This window comes from Canis aureus, chromosome 19 (genome assembly GCF_053574225.1).
Source record: "Canis aureus isolate CA01 chromosome 19, VMU_Caureus_v.1.0, whole genome shotgun sequence".
NCBI classification, from domain to species: Eukaryota; Metazoa; Chordata; class Mammalia; order Carnivora; family Canidae; genus Canis; species Canis aureus.
In genome coordinates, this window is record NC_135629.1 from 5,329,586 (window position 1) to 5,348,866 (window position 19,281).

General features: G+C 47.5%; 1 protein-coding gene across 1 annotated transcript in view; it reads right to left on the minus strand.

The window, feature by feature from the left end:
- Nucleotides 1-243: 243 nt before the first annotated feature.
- The window catches only part of XPC (XPC complex subunit, DNA damage recognition and repair factor), a 29,204-nt gene continuing 10,166 nt past the window's right edge, over nucleotides 244-19,281 (minus strand). Inside the window, exons 4-16 of the mRNA XM_077857688.1 lie at nucleotides 17,374-17,497; nucleotides 16,278-16,362; nucleotides 14,790-14,947; nucleotides 14,194-14,314; nucleotides 11,018-11,107; nucleotides 9,315-10,208; nucleotides 7,784-7,944; nucleotides 4,800-4,881; nucleotides 3,734-3,868; nucleotides 3,481-3,650; nucleotides 2,841-2,934; nucleotides 2,180-2,269; nucleotides 244-1,199 (exon numbers count right to left, since the gene is read on the minus strand). Coding sequence (XP_077713814.1) covers nucleotides 984-1,199; nucleotides 2,180-2,269; nucleotides 2,841-2,934; nucleotides 3,481-3,650; nucleotides 3,734-3,868; nucleotides 4,800-4,881; nucleotides 7,784-7,944; nucleotides 9,315-10,208; nucleotides 11,018-11,107; nucleotides 14,194-14,314; nucleotides 14,790-14,947; nucleotides 16,278-16,362; nucleotides 17,374-17,497 — 2,420 coding nt within the window. The 3' untranslated portion in view covers nucleotides 244-983. The remainder of the gene's footprint in view (nucleotides 1,200-2,179; nucleotides 2,270-2,840; nucleotides 2,935-3,480; nucleotides 3,651-3,733; nucleotides 3,869-4,799; nucleotides 4,882-7,783; nucleotides 7,945-9,314; nucleotides 10,209-11,017; nucleotides 11,108-14,193; nucleotides 14,315-14,789; nucleotides 14,948-16,277; nucleotides 16,363-17,373; nucleotides 17,498-19,281) is intronic.

A 19,281-nucleotide genomic window follows, 5' to 3' on the forward strand; every position in this document is an offset into this window, starting at 1 on the left:
CCGCAAGTGTTTTGTTTGTTTCCCTTGGATAGAACTGGCTCAAATTTTTAATGGCTTCCGTCAAAGGTTAAAGAACATCTTCCCTTGCTAACGCAGAAAGAAAAAGTTCCCTGTGTGGAATGATGAGTTCCCGGTCTACCTGAGAACAAAAGCCTGGTCTTTAGTCTTAACATGTGGACAGATCACCCCATCATGCAGGTGTTCTTAGCCGGCAGCAAATCTGGAAGAAAATGCAAAGCTATGTCTTTTTAGATAAAGGTTTTATTTTTTCTCAAAATGTTACAAAAGTTATTTCTCCTGAATATCGGCAATGCATAGAGCGTTTATAAACTTATCCAGCAATGAATAAAATCTAGTTTAACACTGATCCACTTTGACCAACAGTTCTTTAACTCTCAGTGTTTCTCCTTTTCTTTCCTGATTTTAGTTCTTTGTTCCATCTTCTGCCACCCTGAACTGTTACCCTGAAAAGTAGACCCCAACATCGTAATGGAAGGTGTCCATACTTAGCACTTGCCCGCTCTCCTACACCACAAGGAGGCAGCCTGAGGCAGTATTAGTAAACCCGGCTGAGGACAAAATGAATGGGCCGTGGGAAGAGGGTCCCAAGTCTGCAAGAGGCAAAAGCACGAGAGTCTGACAGATGAAGAATTCACCTGCAGTTTCTAAATCACCCAGTGGTTTCTGTAAGAGAACTAACTCAGGTTTCCCAAGAGGGGCTGAGTGCTATGTAGGCTGCAGGGGAGTCTCCTGCGAAGGGTTCCGTAGCTCAAACCAATGGGGCATGAGACAGCTCTGAAAGCCCTACTCTGGTACATATGACAAGGCCTGAGCCAGACCAGACCCATGGCACCACCTCAGCGTCACCCCTCTGTCCCCGAGCCCTCATGGGCAGCGCATGCTGCTTCTGTGCTTTCTTAGAGGAGATGCCGCTGCCACCACCTGGGCCTGCGTGGCAAGGGTTTGACGGGTAGCCACCCCCATCACAGCTTCTCAAATGGGAACAGGTGGGAGGCCGCTGCCTTCTTTTCCCTTCTGGTCTTCTTAGAGCACTTTGGCTTCTGCTCTTCTTCAGCCTCTCGGTTTTGGGGCCAGGAGGCCGCCAGGATCTTGGATGCTTCTGCTTGAGAGCTAGTCCCCTCCTCTTCATCAGAAGAGAGTCCACCACCTGCATGTGCTTGGGGAGCTCTTGTACCACTCTGGAGAGAGAGGGACAATGGAGGGGAAGGGCAGGCCTCAACCAGATGGAAGGGAGCAATCGGGGCAGCAAAGCCCCCAGCAACAGCCCTTCCTGGAGTCAGTAACTCAGTGTGGGGCTGGGGGAGAGCCTTCCTCACACTGGGGCCTCTTCCAAGCAAGTACTAGATATCTTGCTCTGGGCTCAGTGCTGCCAAATGCAAAGATGTTTATGCAGGAAACTGCCCTCAAGGAGCATACACCCAAATCTAGGAGATCGCCAGGCCGGGGCTTTGCACATATTACCTCACTTCCGCACAAAAGTGCACCGATGTCTTCAACTGCACAGACCATCTCTCAGTGCCAAATGCTCTGGGGGGGGGGGGGGGGGGGGCCTCCCTGGGGCCAGCAGGGCTGGAGAGTGAGGCATGGAGGGTTTGGATGCAGAAGGTGAAAGCACATGAGTGGATGGAGTCAACACAAAGCCTGGTAAAGGTCACCAAAGGGATGTGAGGGAGAAGCATGACAAAAATATTTTTTAAAGACAACCTGCAGCATGTGGGGTTGGAGACGGGGAGAAAGCAGGTGTGGTTATAGCAAAATTCCCAGCGCACATTTCTGCATCTGCCCAATGCTGACTTCACCACAGAACTGTGCGGAGGGGCCTCTGCCCCTATGGGAGCCCTATAAGGGCTGCCCATCAACTTTGCACCTGCGCCCACAGGCTGGCCCAGGCCAGCAGGTGCCATGAGACGGGAAGTGAATGAGCAACCCCAGGATGGGAGGATGGCCACAGGGAGCAGTGCAAGGCTATGGGTGGCGGGTCAAACAGAGAAACGTGGGACAAGGCTCGTCCCTCCCTGGATGGGTTTAGCCCCAGATCAGACCCACGGCAGGTACACTGTGGTGTCAAAACATAAGCCATTTATGGGCAGACTCTGGGGCCGTGGTTCTGAGACCCCCCTCTCCTGCCTGGGCTTCTTTCCAAGCAAGCCACACTGACCTCGTCCCCGTAACGAAGCTTCAGCCTCTCCCTGATGAGCAGTCCCCTGGCCAGCAGCTTCCAGTTCCCTAGGGCCCGCTTCTCTCTTTTCTGCAGGCAACATGAAATGGATCACAAAATGTTAGGTACCTCCATTTTCAGGAAAAATGTAAAGATGGAACCTTTGAACATATAAAGGTGCAAAAGAAGACTTTTTAGTTAAGAAAGTTTCTCAACCATGCCAAGGCCATTTTACAATGACTGTCATTTATAAAGTGATGCACATAAAAGGCAGCAAGTCTGAAGCCTCTTTTTAGCTGTTAGCAACTATACCATCTTCAAGGAGGAGGCCACACAGACTTGGGACCATGGGCAATTTCTTTCAGCAGAGACAGGTGTGTTCCACAGGTGCAGCAGCCCCCAGAGCCAGGATCCAGGGACACAGTGGCCAGAGATGGTGGACTGTGAGGTGCAGACAGGACCCTGTTTATCAGGGGCTGGCTCCACAGGGTGCCTTCCACAAAGTCCGAGAGCTGGAAAGAGCTCTGGAGCACACGGCCTCTCCTTTTAACCACTCTGCAAGTGCAGTACCTGCCCCACCTGGGGGCTTGTGTGCCCCTGCCATTCTGCTTTTGCACGCACCTCAGCCCACACCCACACCCACCCTGGCCAGACTGCTCACCTCCTTCTCCCTCTTTTCAATGAGTGCCTGCTCATTTTCCCAGGCGGCCAGGAGCACGTCTTTGTATTCCTCGCAGACAATGTACCCATCAGTTCTGTAAGGATGTAACACGGATGGTCTTACCTGATCCTGCTGCCTGCTCTGGCCTCTCCCCTCTCTGTTGTGGAGGCCAGCAGGTGGCTCCTAAGCGCCCAGAGCCCTGATGGATTCCCTGCATCAGCCGTCCATAATCCCAGCCACAGCTACTGACAGACACCACCCATGCAGAAGGCAGGCCTGTGGACTCTGACACCTTGTCTTCTTCCCCAGGCCTGCCTAAGGGAGCTGGGATAATGGCTGCCCAACCCCACAGGAGGACAGAAGCCACCTGACCAGGAAGCATGCTGACACTGCTGGCTCACCCGTCACCACCCCCAGGAAATGGTTTTCACCTAGCATCACTAGCATGCGGTTTCATTAGTTCTGATGCCCTAGCATGGAGGCAGAGTAAAAGTGTGAAGGTAAAAGGTAAAGTGTTAAGATTGACTTTGCAAATTCAGAGTAAAACCCGGATCATGGCCTCAACCCCCACATCGACTTCTTGCCCCTTCTCCAGGATGTCTCACCCCACCTCTGGCCCCCAGGAAGGCCCCTCACGCACATGGGATGGGAGTAGCCTTTATGGAAGTCGAAGCCAGTGATGGCCTGCACACAGTCAATGTCCAGCTTGCGGGCCACGCGGTGCAGGTTGGGCAGGTTCAGTTGGACACAGCCGACAGGCATCATGCTGGGCAGGAAGAGGTACACATTCCCAAATTCATTCCGGGGGACCTGCAGGGAGTGGCATACTGGGTCTAGACGGCTGCAGGATGAAGTAGGCTGGTCCTGACCCCACCAGGCGCTGCTGCCCTTACCTTGCCGTCCACAGCCACGGGTGGCTGGTACTCCTCCGTCTGCCACTTGCCAAACAGGCCCAGGTCATTTTGGTCCTGCAGCTGGGGCTCGGCGAGGCGGGCTTTCCGGGCCCGGTTGGAATAGCCCTTCACCATCTAGGTCAGAGGGAACAGCCAGTTTTCAAAAAGACTCCCACTTCCTAAGCACTTACTGTGTGTACTGGGCACTATGCTGAGTGCTTTACACCTGTGGCCTCATTTAACTGCCACGATGAACCCAAGACGATGTGCTCCTTATCCCCTGTACAACTCCTAGTACCACCAGCAACTCGAGTACTGCTACCACTAGCCAACCCCTCAGAGTGCTCCCTGCCCTAGGCACTGTGCCCAGAGCTTCTGTGTGTTAACTCAGATAACTTGTCAACAAACCCAGCAGGTAGGTTCTAACACTGTCTCCACTGTACAGATGAGCAGCCTGGGAGGTGTAAACCATCTCCTACAGCACAGTCCTGAGGACCAGAGCCATGCTTTTACTGGCCATACCATGTCCTACACTTTCATCACTGATAGGGTAACTGGGACTCAGAGATGAAGTCACTTAAGTCCCATGGCCAGGTAAATGACAAGGCCAGGATTTAAATTAGTAACCACCCAGGTCATGCACCCTGGAAGGCACTGACACTTTGGGACCCCTCAGACATTCCCTGGTGATGTCTAGCAGCCACAATTGTCACTGAGGAGGACTAGCAAGCAGGCTTCATAACTGCTACAAAGAGGAGTGATCTGGGTGGGGCAGAAGATGGGCACTGGGCACACCAGCTGCCTGGAGGGTAGGGGTTAAGAGGCTTCTCGTAAGGGATCACATACAGCCTCTATTCTATAACTTTTAAAAAACGTAAAATTTCTTGCATGATCTGAAAACTCCAACTTCCAAATTCCTCATTAAAGTAAGACATATTTGTATGCTTTTCTCTTCCTCCAGTCTTTCTCAAGCCAGAAAGGTCTACCCGGGATGCCTTTCCTGGGTGTGCACTCAGCAGCCCTTTGTGCCCATGCCTCTGCCTCCAGCGCGCCCCCCAGTGGTTACCTTGTAGGGCACTTCTCCCAGCCTCACCACACGGGCTTGTTTCAGCCAGGTATCCCGGGAATGCAAGGTGTGCACGCAATCCCTGTGGGGGCCAACAGGAGGAGACACATGGCAAAGTCAGTTCACAGCTGGCTGAAGAGGAACCAAGTGCATGGATGTACACCTTACACCACCTCCCAGAAGGGCCTCCCAGAAGGGCTCAGCCCTTGATTCTCTCCTCAAGCCCTGCTCCTGAGGGAACCGTGGGACCTGCCTTCCCTGCTGAGCCAGGGAGCGCTCATCTCTTCCTCAGTTTGCAGCCTGAACTCTGGCTAGAGAGCAGGGTCCAATGAGCAAGGGCACCAATTTCCCTTCCAGTGTGGCCCTCCAGCTCCTGCCCCATCTGAGGCTGATTTTCAGCACAGTACTGTGCGCATGGGGTGCGTGCCTCCTCTGTGCCACAGCCTAGCAGGGTGACCATGCACAAGGCATTTTCCCTTCCTGACCCTCAGCATTGTCCTCTATTGAGGGATAACGAGCGGGGTCCTCTCTGCTTTGCCAGGCTGTGGGAGGACCACTTTCCAGGCACTGGAGCAGTGCTGCTCCGCCCACAGCATCCCTGTCCAGGCAGGGACCTCCACCCATACTCCCTCAGCAGGCTGCACAGCTCTGATTGCCCAAAGGAGCAATTATGTCCTGGTCATGGTCTTCACACAGGAGAGGAGGGGCAGGTGGACACTGTCTGGACACGACAAGCAGAACAGCAGGGAAGTGGACACAGCCCTGTCAGAATAAATCTCAGCTTCTATCCACTTCGCACCTGTTAGGATGGCTATTATCAAAAAACCAGAAAATATGTGTTGGCGAGGGTGTGGAAAAATTGGAATCCTTGTACTCTGCTGGTAGGACTGCAGAACAATGCAGCCATTGTGGCATATAGTAGGTTAGATCTTCAAAAAGTAAAGGCAGAATTATCATTTGATCCAGCAGTTCTACTTCTGGGCATATACCCAACAGAAATGAAAGCAGAATCTCAAAGAGATATTTGTACACCCATGTTCACAGAAGCATTATTCACAGCGGTCAGAAGAGGAAGCTACACAGGTGGCCATCCACAAACACCGGTCGCAACACGACAAATACTATTTAATCTCACTTTTATGGGGTCCCTAAAAGAGTCGAATGCAGAAGACACAGAGCAGCATGGTGACTGCCAGGGGCTGGGGGAGGGATGGGGAGTTACTTTTTGATGGGGACAAAGGTTCATTTTGGGAAGATGAAAAACTTTTGGAGACGGCTGATGGGTTGGTTGTACAGTATGATCAACATACCTGACACCACTGAGCGGTATGCTTACAGATGGTTAAGTGGTAGACTTTATGTTACTACCCAACAAAAACCGTCTACCTCTAATGCTTTCTCCTAGGACTGACATGGTGGTGCCTATGGAGGGCTGCTCTTTCTTTCCACCAGACCGGCTCCCCCTCAACCATCTGAGGAAGCCTCTGCCTTATGACTGCTACCTGGGCGTCCTCTACCCAGGCAGCTGGGCACGGGGAGCCTCTGAGGCCTCAGACTGTCCGTAACTGAGGCCCTGACCAGCACGACGCTTCCTGACATGGAACAGAAGGCCCTGCCACAGCCCCTGAACAGAGGGTGTAGGGTGAGTCAATGCAGGACGTCCCCACTAAGAGGACTCATATCACCTACCCAAGTGATTGCCTTGTTTTCTCTTTCTTCTCCAATTTATTAAAAACATCTACTCTATTTTTTGGCCTTTCATTCCAATGTTTCAAAAAATCACTTCTTTTAGTTCTTTCTTTCTATGGTTTTCTATCTTAAAAGTTCTGTTTCTAGGAGAACTGGTTGGCTTAGTTGGTTGAGCATCTGCCTTCAGTGCAGGTCATGATCCCGAGGTCTTGGGACCAAGCCCCACATCAAGTTCCCCCCTGAACAGGGAGAGTGCTTCATCCTCCCTCTTTGCCCCTCCCCCTGCTCGTGCTCTCTCTTTCAAACAAAATCTTAAAAAGAAAGTTCTTCTTCTTTATTTTTCCCCCTCACCCTAAATTGACATTATTAAAATATTTTGTTTTAGGGGCAAGTAGGTGGTACAATCAGTTAAGCATCTCTTGATCTCAGGGTCCTGAGATGGAGCTGGACGTCGGGCTTTGTGCTGGGACAGGGAGTCTGCTTGCAACTCTTTCCCTCTGCTCCACCTGTTCACATGCCCACATTGTCTAAATAAATAAATAAAACCTTAAAAATTTTTGTTTTAATTTTGTATATATTTTACATTCTTTTTCTCTTACTCCCTTCCCCAGTTCTTTGGAATTTTTTTTTTAGTGTGGACAAAATATCCACAAAATATATCACCTTAACCATTTCTAAGTGCAATTCAGAGGCATTAAGTGTATTCACACTAAGTAACCGTCCCCATCATCCACCTCCAGAACTTCTCCATCTTCCCAAACAGAAGCTCTGTTGCCATTAAAACATCACTCACTTTAATTTTCATGATCATGTCTCGTATTCCCTCCTTTTGTATATTTGTAACTTACATATTAGGGGTGTATTTTTTATTGCCCCATGTAAACTTTGTTGTACTTTTAATTCTTCCCCCATAACTTTTTTGTACCTGGTCTTTTTAAAAAGATTTTATTTATCTATTCATGAAAGACCCAGAGAGGGGCAGAGACTTAGGCAGGAGAAGCAGGCTCCCTGTGGGGAGCCTGATATGGAACTCAATCCCAGGATCATGACTTGAGCCAAAGGCAGACACTCAACCAAAGACCCAGGTGCTCCACACCTGCTGGTCTTTTAATCCTTGTTGTTTTCATCTTCAAGCTATAATACCTTCTACACACGCACCACACAGGATGGCGGGCACACACCATAAAGCTCATCATATTTGACTAAAGGGCTGATGTAAACAGCCCCTTGCCCTAGAAGGTTGCCAGTCCTGGGCCATCGGGAAGCCCACAAAGCCACTGGGCAGCCTCACGCACCTGGAGTAGACAGCTTCTCCACGACAGTACCCAAGGATGGCAGCTGTTTCAGGGTAGATGGCCTCGTATTTCAGGAGATGCCTCTTCAGGGCATACAGAGGGTGGTTCTTGTATGTGCCAATGACCGTAGGCAAAGGTTGGCCCAGGTGTTTTGCCTGGAACTGCAAAGGCCAGAGAGACCATGCTGAGCATGGTTGGAAGAGGAGGTGAGGTCTGAGGCAGGCGACCCCTACACCACCATGTCAGGAAACAGTGGAGCAGAGGTTTCATGAGCAACAATGACCATAACATTGCGTCTGCGGTATGGTACTAAGTAGGTTTTAGACACATTGAAAGCTACAGGAGCATAGAATCCTGTGGCTTGTGGCAACTCTGAAGTAACTCTAGTCATTCTCAGTGCTCAGACACCCTGACCAGCCCTGGCAGGTCACTGCCCACTCTAGTCCTCAGGGAAGACATGCAGCTTTCTTCTGGAAGAAGGCCTCACCTCTCAGTGAGGCCATTGCTCTGCAACTTGGATCTAGCTGATCCTGGTCTCCCAGGAAACTCAAACGGGCCATTTGCACCATGTAACTCTTCTGACTCCACTGTCCCTAATACTTGTCTCAGCAGTTCTCTACGGATTCTGATTTCTCAGTGGGCAATTCCACTGTGGAATTCACATCCTGTTCACCAAGTTCTCCTGACCTTCCCCTGGCAGCTCTTCCAATACCCCCAGAAAATTAGCAAGCTCTGGCCAGGTGAGGTAGCAGGGGGCAGGAGCATGAACAACCTCCACTGCCAATACTTTCGTTAGTCAATTTTGACACCATCTGCACGATCCCCACTCACCCTGTCACTTCTAAGTAAAATGGACCAGGAACACTCCTGGAGCAGATTCTCAATGCAGAATGAACTGCCCCACCACGGGGAATGCTGAAGAAACCCAAGCTTCACCTGTCCTCACAAAGTGGGACTAATTCGTTGGTGAATCCAGGCAAATGCCGAGCTCCACTGAACACGACTGTCATGCACACGGAGCATGGGTCGGGGTGGGGGTGGGGGGTGGCGTCCCAGACACAAAGTACTGCTGTAGCAGCCTGCTTTCCAGGATACCCTCCCCAATCCCTTTCTTCCCAGATGACTCTTCTAGATCCAGGAAGGGATGTCTGTGTGTGTGCTTCTGAGAGTGTGCACGCAGGGGTGGGGTGGGGATACAGATGACCATTGCATTAATGACTTTTTCTTTCTTCCACTCAGTGCAATTTATGTGATTGCATAAAGTATTTAAAGTTCCCAATTTACAACTAGGAAACAACCTAAAAGTATACTGTATATAGCTTCGAAGCCAAATAGACATGGGTTCAAATACCAGGGCAGTTAATCTCTCAGCTCTTCCATTTTTAACTGGCAAATTAAGACAACAGTCATCCCAGGTCTATAGTGCTGTGATAATTACATAAGATCACACAGAAAGATGCCTCACACAGGGCCAGGCATATACAAGGTGTGCCAAGATGGGCCTTCAAGCCCATGGCAGCCGAGGCCTTACCTCTGAATCTTCCTTCTTCTCCCTCTCCACCAACAGGCTCTGGTATGGTCTCAAGGTCTCAGCCCACCACTTGGCATCAACCCGGCACTTGCGGGTCGCAGTCATCCAGGCTGGGTCGTACCTCTGGGTGACATCCCGGACCGAGCCATCACCGTCGATGCCCACCACGTAGGTCATGGGCTTGGTAGCATACTTGTAACAGGCCAGAGCCTGGCCCACCACACCATGCACACAGTCCACACACACCCACTTTTCCTCCTGCTCACAGAACACCTCTAGCCACTGGTCTACACCAGCTGCTTTCCTTCTTTCTGCCCCCTCACCATCACTGGAGATTTTCTTGCCTTGCTTACTCTTACTGCTTGAAGAGCTTGTGGATGCTGCTGGAAAACCGGGATGCTTAGAGGGTCTTCCACTTTGGGTCCTGGAGTCAGTCCTGGACCCTGCCTTTGTCCTCTGGGGGCCTGGGGCTCTCCTCTGCCTGGGAAGGACAGGCTCAGAATCCTCATCAGATGAATGATGTGCTTCCCCACTGGAAAGCTCGAAGTCAGAGCCACTGCTGCCCTTGTCACTTGCGCTCTCTTCTTTATAAGACACCCTGGAGGCCACCTGCCGCTCCCGGCCATACCGACGTCTCTGGGTTTCCTCCTCTTGTCCTCCTGCCTTGCGCTCTTCTTCCCCACTAGAGGAGGGCTCTCTCCGTCTCTTCCCAACTGCAGCTGCCTTGCCCTTCTTCCCTTTGGCACTTGTACTGCCAAGGCCTTTAGAAGATGTGTCCTCTTGTCTGGTTCCTTTGCTGGTCTTAGGTTTGGTTTGGCCTTCTGCAACTGGGCTGGAAGTTTCCAAGGAGCTGCCAGGATGCTCTGCAGATCTCTCCGTGGTAGCTTTCTTTCCCTTAAACAATAGGAAATTTATCATGATATGATAGAAAGCCTATAATCTGCCAGGGCTAAGTCACTGGCTACAGAACCAGCATCCACAGATGTCCCCAACTCAGAGAGGGTCAGCTGGCAATCCTTTAGAAATATAAGAATGTATTCACAAAAATCTGTAGCATCTTAGATAAGTCACAGTGTAACTCTTTCCACTCTAGAGATTGGCCCAGGGAAAAGAGCACCAGAAACAGACAAGCCTGGGTTTCAACTCCAGTTCTGCTTCTCATTCATTAGGTGGTTTCAGTCAATTATACATTTAATTTACATTTTCTTAAATATTTATTTATTACGTACATATAAACCTCTGAGTCTTAGTTTCCTCAGCAATAATACCCACCTTGCACACAATGTGTCTTGTGAACAAATATCGATACACTTAATAAACTTGCTTCATTAGCAGAATGAAATCCACTTCTGGACCACTAAGCTTCAGAGTGCTAAGCCTCCTGCTTAGATGATGGCAGAACCCAGAGTCCTTCACCCACTACTACTCCACATGGCCAAGGAGGAGGAGGATGCGGCCATTCTGCTGTCATACGGCACTAACCCATGGGGGACCCGGGACCTCTCTCCAGACCAGGTTTAGGCTGCTGGAGGCCCACAGGTGTCCTGTCTTCCCAACACAGGGTTGAGCATGACAGGCTCCCAGGGGCCCACACTCCATGAATATCAGCCCTTAAAGATAGTTTAATGACCAATTTTTTTTTGTTGGAAGTCTGATAATTTCTCCCTCCCCACCAAGCCAACCGCTGTCCAGGAGAACCCCACCTTTGCCGTAGGTAGCTTCAGAGGAAGTGGCTGCAAAGACAGCACCAGTCGGGTCGGGAGCTGCAGGGCCCGCAGGATCAATAAAAATATCTGCAGTGAAAAAGAATGACACATTTATCCTAAGGAAAAAACTGAGGATTTCGCTAATTCCACGTTGTTTGTCATGGTAGTTTTTTCTAACAGGGAAAAGTTAGAAAGGACCAAACAACAGGAGCCCAGAACCCTGCACACTATTAAAAATGATGCCGAAGAGATTTATCTTTAGAGAAAAATAAAAGAGAAGATGTTCGCTACATGGTAAAGGAAAAGAGAAGTCTAGTTTTTAGTGTGTAATGTTAATTTTTGTCAAAAAAAAAAAAAGCATATAAACATATACGTGTATTTGGAAAAGGACCTGTTTTGGGGTTATAGGTGTTCACAGGTAATTTTTTTTTCAGCTTACCTAACTCTTGTATTCAACAGGTGTTCGTACTTGTGGTTAAAATAAAAATAAACGAAAGACCACTTTGAGAAGAAAAAGTAGAAAACATCACCACCAGATCTCCAAATTCTATTCCGTTTACCATTTTCCCCACAAGGCTTTCTACTGGAGGCTGCAGTTCTAAAAATTCTGTTAACCTGTAAGGAGTGAAGCCTCCTCAGGGGAACAAATGTCCAAAACAGGGACAGTGATAAAGCACATGATCAAGATCTTCCCATGCAGACCTCAGAGTCTCAGGAATTACTGCAATGCCCAAAGAAGAGCGCAAGAAACAAGAGGGCAGGTTTACTGCAAAACACCGTGCTCTATCAAAAAAAAAAATAATAATAATTAATTTTGCCTATTTCTTCTGGATTTGAAAGCAGCAGGGGATGAAAAAACATCAAAGAAGCCCAAATTGAGGGACACTCTACAAAATTCCTAAGCAGTATACTGAAAAGTGTCGAGATAGGAAGGACGAGGAAAAACCCAGAAACTGCCAGACTGAAAGAGTTGAAGGAGTCATGATGGCTAAACAAAATTAAAAGTAACTCATATGTCAACAGCCAAATGATTTTTAACGATGGTGCAAAGGCCATGCAATCCCCATTGAAAAACTTGTCTCTCCAACCAGTAGTGAAGATAATGACAACAAACAGCTGGAAGAATAGTCTCCTCAACATAGGGTGCCAGGACAACAGGATATCCTCATGCAAAAAGGATAGAGTTGAATATCGACCTCATGTCATATATAAACATTCACTCAAAATGGATGAAAAACCTACAAGTAAGAACTAAAACTGTAAAACTCTTAGAAGGAAACATACGGAAGATATGCTTTATGACCTTAGATTTGGCAATGAATTCTTAGATGAGACACCAAAAGTATAAGGAATAAAAGAAAAATAGAAAAAGCAGGCTTTACCAAAAGTAAAACTTGTGTGCAACAACAGACTTTCTCCAGAAAGGGAAAAGACAACCTCTGCAATAGGAGAAAATATGTGCACATCTGACAGGGGTGTAGCATCTAAAATATAGAAAGAATTCTCACAACTAAATAACAAAAAGATAAAGAATCCAATTAAAAAATGGGGATACGGGCAGCCCAGGTGGCTTGGCAGTTTAGTGCCGCCTTCAGCTCAGGGTGTGATCCCTGAGTCCCGGGATTGAGTCCCACGTTGGGCTCCCTGGGTAAAGCCTGCTTTTCCCTCTGCCTGTGTCTCTGCCTCTCTCTCTCTCTGTCTCTCATGAATAAATAAATAAAATCTTTTAAAATAAAATAAAATAAAAAATTAAAAATGGGGATAGGATTTGAATAAGCATTTCTCCGAAGAAGAAATGGTCAATATGCACACAAGCACGATAAGCATCATGAGCCACTAGGGAAATGTAAATCAAAGCCACCATGAACTACCACTTCATATCTATTAGGATGGCTGTAAGAAAAAAAAAAAAAAAAGGAAAACACAGTGTTAGTGAAGATCTGGAAAAACTGGAGCCCATGTCCATTGCTGGTGGGACTGTAAAATGGTGCAGTTGCTGTGGAAAAGTCTGACAACTCTTCAAAAAGTTACACATAAAATGACCTAGCACTCCACTCCTGGGTATATACCCAAAAGAACTGAAAACAAGTACTCAAATAAATACACGTACACACATTTATGGGAGTACTCTTTACAACAGCCAACAGGTGGAAAGAGCCAAAATGTCCATCAACTAATGGATGCAAAATGTGGTCTATCCCTACAACAGACCATAAAAGGGAACAAAGTGCTCACATGCTACAACATGGTTGTATCTTGAAAACACTACGCTAAATGAAAGAAGCCACACACAAAAGATCACATATGATACTTCGTCCTCATGAAACATCCAGAATACATGAATCCACAGGGACAGAACGCAGAATGGTGGGTGCTGGGTGCTTGAGGGAGCGGAGGATGGAGTGGAATGGGAAGTAACTATTTAATGGGCACATGGTATCCTTTTAGGGTGGGTAAAATATTTTGGAAATACACACAGGAACAAAGTTTAGAGGATAACACTCAACTATTAATGCTTGTCTCTGGGTGGTAGTATTATGGCAAAATTACTGGCCATGTCAGGTCTCTTAGACTTTTCAGAAAGAGGTAAGGGTGCCAATCATCTGGGCTTTTCAGGGCCAAGAAGTCTGGTCTCTTTCCCTAAACAAATAGAAAAGCTGGGTCTCAGGAGTATATATAATTAATAAGAATCTTTCAGGGATACAGCTATATTTCTACCTCTATTTCTGGTAGACAGTACTCTCCCCACTGCCCAGCTGCCGGCCAGTGTCACTTCTCAAATTGGAAGGTAAGGATATACGCTTTCTGATGGATTTCAGCAGTCAATGTTCAAAAAAGCATTTCCCTGGGACCTCTGAACATAATTTTTGAATAGTTAATGGAAACAATTCTAGAGCACCTGACCAAAAATTAAGTGCTTAATACTCCAGGACACCAAACAGTAGAAACAGTGCAGGCTTTCCATCCACATACTGGTCCTGGACCTGACTCCAGCGCTTACCAGCGGAATGACCCTAAGAAAGTTCTTTGGCCTCTCTGAGCATCAGAACCTATTTTTTATTTTATGAGGACTGAATAAAGAAGAACACATAAAACACTGGAATGGTATCTTGCACATGACTGCCATGGTCATTACCTACTAAAAAATAGTGCTGCCAGGGGGAATCACTTACATGGACCAACTCTTCATCATCTCGAGCAGAGTAAATAGCAAACCTCCTTTCCAACGTAGTCTGTAGGCCATCTTGCTCGTTGGTTGAGAGGTCTGCATTAACTGTAAATGTACCAACAAACCTGGAGAGAAACCAGGTGTTCCCTCAGGGCAAAGAGGAATGCCCATTATTCTTTCACAGCCAAGAAAATCAGAAGGGAGAGTCTTGGAAGGGAATAGTGAGCCTCACCACCTCTGCTCTAATCTTCCCAAGTCTGTGTGGCTGACCCCGGCTCACCACTGAAGATCCCCGCAGACTTCACATCCCTGGGAGCCTTCCAGACCCCAGCTGCTACGTGCACCTACAGTCCCCAGCAGACCCTTTCCTAAGCACTCCTCATGCTACCCTGATAATCTGGGGTGGAGCTGTCTCCCAGCCAATATGGGAGGTCTTCCAGGGCAGAGATTGTGCCTGACGTTTCTCTATCCGCAATGCTGTGCCCAAGGCCCGACATATAGGATCCTCTCAGGGAAGGTCTGTGGAATTGACATGTTCCCAGCCTCTGAGAGTCGTAAGTCCTACAGTAGGGCTCTGCAGGAGGGGTCAGAGGACCATACCATTTCACCAGGTTTGACAGGTAGCCGGCGTCCACGTCTTGAGGTGGCACTCTGGTAAAGCGAGTTGGGACAATAGACAGGCCGATAGCAAGCAGATCTGGCTGGTTGCAGATGTTACTTCGATAGAAACCATTCGCCAGCAGGCACAACAGGTGAACCTGGGAAGAAGGGGAAGATGGTAGGCCAAGAACTAGAGGGGTTTTTGCTGCCAAACTGAGAAACACTTTATGGGCAGGAATAATTTGCTGTTATTTCAACACACAAGGAAGTAAAAATCCCAATGTTACTCATTTCCTAAGACTTTGTCTTTCACCCTATCTTCTCCTGAGATATAACCCTCAAAGATACAACCAAATCTCAAAATTGCACAACACAAACTTTTTTTTTCTAAGAGGACTTGTCTTTTAGATACATGCTGCAGACTTATGGATGACAGTCTACAATGTCTGAGATTTGCTCCAAAAAGATTGGGAGGAAAAGTAAGTAGGGGGAGAGAAGGGAGATGTGCAAACGCCGGTGATCGTCCAAGCTGGGGGAGGATGCGGGTTCACCACACCACTCTCCACCCTTCCCAGGGTGCCAGAACCCAGCCTCCTCCTCTCCAGACCCCACTGCCATCCCCCCACATGAGCTCCAACCACTCTCCAACCTCCAGAGATGGTCACGTGACTCCCCCTCCACCCCATCTTCTCCACAACTTTACATCCTTTTCCCTTCAAAACAGTCTGCCTTCCTCCCTACCTATGACCTCTCCATTTCAGTCAACAGCTCCGCTCTTCTTGCCTCATCTTGGAGTCAAATGAATTCTTCCCTTCCTCTCATCTCTACCGAGAGGTACAAGCAGCTATCTCAGGTGTTCCTCAAGGGCTCAGGGAGGCAGGTATCTCATCTCCTCATTGTCCTGTGCTCATCTCACCTCCAGGTTTCTGCGGCTGCTGCAGACACCATCTCTTTCCCTGCCTGCCAGCTCTACCCACTCTGGCTGCCCACTGCCAGCCAGAGGGACATCAAAGTGCCCTTCCCTCACTTAGCACAGGCCTCTACCGCACATCCCTCCAAGACGCAGACACACAGCTCGTCCTGCCATGCCCTCTGAAGTGAGCGAGGGTAGCATCCCCACCACCAATCTCTGTTGGACTTTGTTGTAAATAAAGCCACCTTCCTCAGCCACTAGATCCACACTGATCCTTTTCTTGGTCCTGAGTCTTGAATTTCCTGTTTTGAAGTCTGTCTTGTTCCATATGGGAGATCAGACGTTCCCTAATGGCAGGAAATGAGCTTTCTATGAGTCTCTATCCCCACAAGGCCAAGTACCCTGCAAAGTCCATAATACCGTTCAGTAACTACCTGATGAAGTCAAAGCCGTGGTCTCTTCAGTGGAGATGGGAACTGAGGTTATGAAACAGGTGGAAGAAGAGATGGAGGGAGTGCACCACACCACCCTGCCTCGGCAGCGAGGACACTATCCCCTCGCCCCCCTGCCCTTACCTTGTGGGTGTCCTCACGGACTTCTTTACTGAAACGTTTCATCATCCTCCGGAGATAAGTCTCAAACTCCACTTTTATCCTTTCACTGCAAGGCATATTGAAAAAATTGGGAGAATGAAGTGGGAGACTGACACCTGACCCCAGCTTCCAATTACCTTCTTTCATGTGTAACAGCTCGGGAATCACTATCCTTGTTTTCCTGCACAAGGCTGTGCCACTGGGGCCAATCTGCAAGCTGGCTACTCTCTGCAGACTTTTCTGGTCCTTCTCACCTGAACACGGTGGCTTGGGACATTCTCTACCCATCATGCCTCATGGACATGCTTTGAAGTGCACATCCACCAAGGAGTCTTGCCTGCCTGTCTGACCTCTCAATTCCTGATTCCCTCCTTAGCACCAGTATTTTTGGGTTAAACTGGCGCACATTCACTGGTATGCGCTGTTCTGCTGTAAAATCTCTTCCATGCCTATGTCCCATGCACCTGTAAGAAAACTTGATGCTTCCTGAATGACTTCTATCAACTCCTTCGTTCATGTCTAATAACATGCCCATCAAAGAGTGGTACTCTTTAGCCAATTAACCACCAGACATTGTGTTCCACGTTCCCAAGCCACCAGAAGTGGCAGTGGTCCTGGGATGGAATGGGGGCTCCCTACCATAGTGGGGCACTGCCTCAAATCGTGCAGTGTGACATAGTGCAAAAGCATGAGTGTCGAGTTGGCAGGAGAGAATTTAGATCTTGCTCATCCACTTCCTGGCTGAGTGACTCCTGAAATGTTATTTAATTTCTCTGAGCCTCCAGGTCCTCATTCACACACTAAAGTTTATGTAAGATAATGGACAACTTGCAGAGCCCTCAGCACTTAACAGATACCCAATAGGTAAGAGTTTCTTCTTCCTATGTCCTCCCCTGCCAGAGAACAAACCAAGATTCTCGTTCAAGTCCGAAAAGTGAACCCAGGACTCTCACTGAAGGCTCCTGACCACTTTGATACTCAGCCCTAGTCTCCTCTGTGTTTCTCAAAAGCTTTCATTAAGTAGCAGCCCTTGCTGATTATTTGTGACTGGAATCTAGAGACAAGGGCCTAATCTTACCTTCTTTCTCTTGCTTTCGCCTGCTGGGGTGTTTCAATCTCTATCTCCACTGGTTTCACAGGCAGAACGGATTTAGAGAAGGCTGCATTTTCTCCCACATCACCTGGCACAGGCTCACCAAGTTCTAGTGATAATAATAATTTTTATTTTTTTAAAGATTTTATTTATTCAAGAGAGACACAGAGAGAGAGGCAGAGACATAGGCAGAGGGAGGATCAGGCTCCCTGCAGGGAGCCCAATACAGAACTCGATCCCAGGACCCCAGGAACACAACCTGATCAAAGATGGATGCTCAACCACTGAGCCACCCAAGTGCCCCAATAATAATAATTTTTAAAAATCATGGGTGCCTGTGTGGCTCAGTCAGTTAAGCATCTGTCTTTTGATATTGGTTTGGGTCATGGTCTCAGGTCTTAGGATTGAGCCCCACATTGGGCTCTGTACTCAGTGGGGAGTCTGCCTGGGAGTCTCTCTCTCCCTCTCCCCTTCCCCTCCCCGCTAAAATAAATAAATCTTTAAAAAAAATAAATGAAATTTTAAAATCAGTAATAATAGGGGCACCTGGGTGACTCAGTTGGTTAAATGTCTAACTCTTGGTTTTGGCTCAGGTCATGATCTCAGGGTTGTGGGATCAAGCCCCACATCAGGCTCTGTGCTCAGCATGGAGTCGGCTTGAGATTCTCTCTCCCTCTCCTTGTCCACATGCACACATGTGCACACACTCTCTCTCAAAATAAATAAAATCTTAAAAAAAAAAACAGTAATAATTATTACATTAGCTTTCGTATTAAACAAAATGGAGGTTCTGATGGGATGGAGTTAGGAACAGATCCAAGGTAGAAGACCCATATTCGTACCATGCTTTGAGTACCTCAAAAATGTCACAGACTAAGCTGTTTTACATTTCTTATCTAACTTGAATAGCAACCCAGAGAAAGAGCCCTTAGAGCAGGAAACTGAGGCACAGGGATATTGAACTGAGTTAGATCCAGAACTCTGGTATCAAGGAGCTGATGCTCATGAGTGTTTTAGTAGAGACTTAGGCTTTCTCCAAGAAAAAAAAAAAAAAAAAAAAAAAAAGCCAAATAAGAACAATTTCCTATTCTCTGTATTACTACAATAACGCGTATCATAATTTGCTTTGTATACAGGCATGACTCAGGGGCCTTCCAGCCCCAATCACAAACTTATAATAAGGAACACATCTTTTTTAAATCTCTTTACCTTCTATATCACTTGTAAAGCACAGTTAAAATAAACTGAATTCAGAGCTGGATTTGTGAACTTCGTAAGCAAAGACCCTTTTAAAGAGTCTCTAGGTCCAGAAGCAATGACACCCCATTGGCAATGAACACACCTAATGTCAAGATCTGGTTTACTACATACCAGTCCCTACTAAAATGAGCCAGGGCTTTCTGGAGAAACAAAAGCTGTTACACATCTAGAGCAAGAAGAGTACAGGGTGGACCTGTAACACCTTGTGCCAGAAAACCAGAATGTTCTCAAAAACAAATGAGACCATGTCAAATAGTAGGGTAGTTGGCTTAAAGGGGCTCCCACTGGGACAACTTGAAGATCAGAAAGCATAGTGATAATAACTGATAAATTATTAATTTTTAAATATCTTTAAGTGATACTCAAAATAAATACAATTCTTAAAAGAGAGAGCTCTTCTTTACACATCAAAGTCAACTGATAAATGCATATGAGATGAGAGAATTGGAATATTCCATTCTGGAATACTCAATGTAATAATCTCTGATTCAGTAAAGATCCATGCATCATAAAAACCATTAAATAAAAAGTTGTTTAGAATAAATAAGATGTTCACACAGAATCAGAGTACAACCTAAGAAGGTTAATTACAGCGGGAAAACATGCCTTTATATTGTCACAATCTGGCAGTAC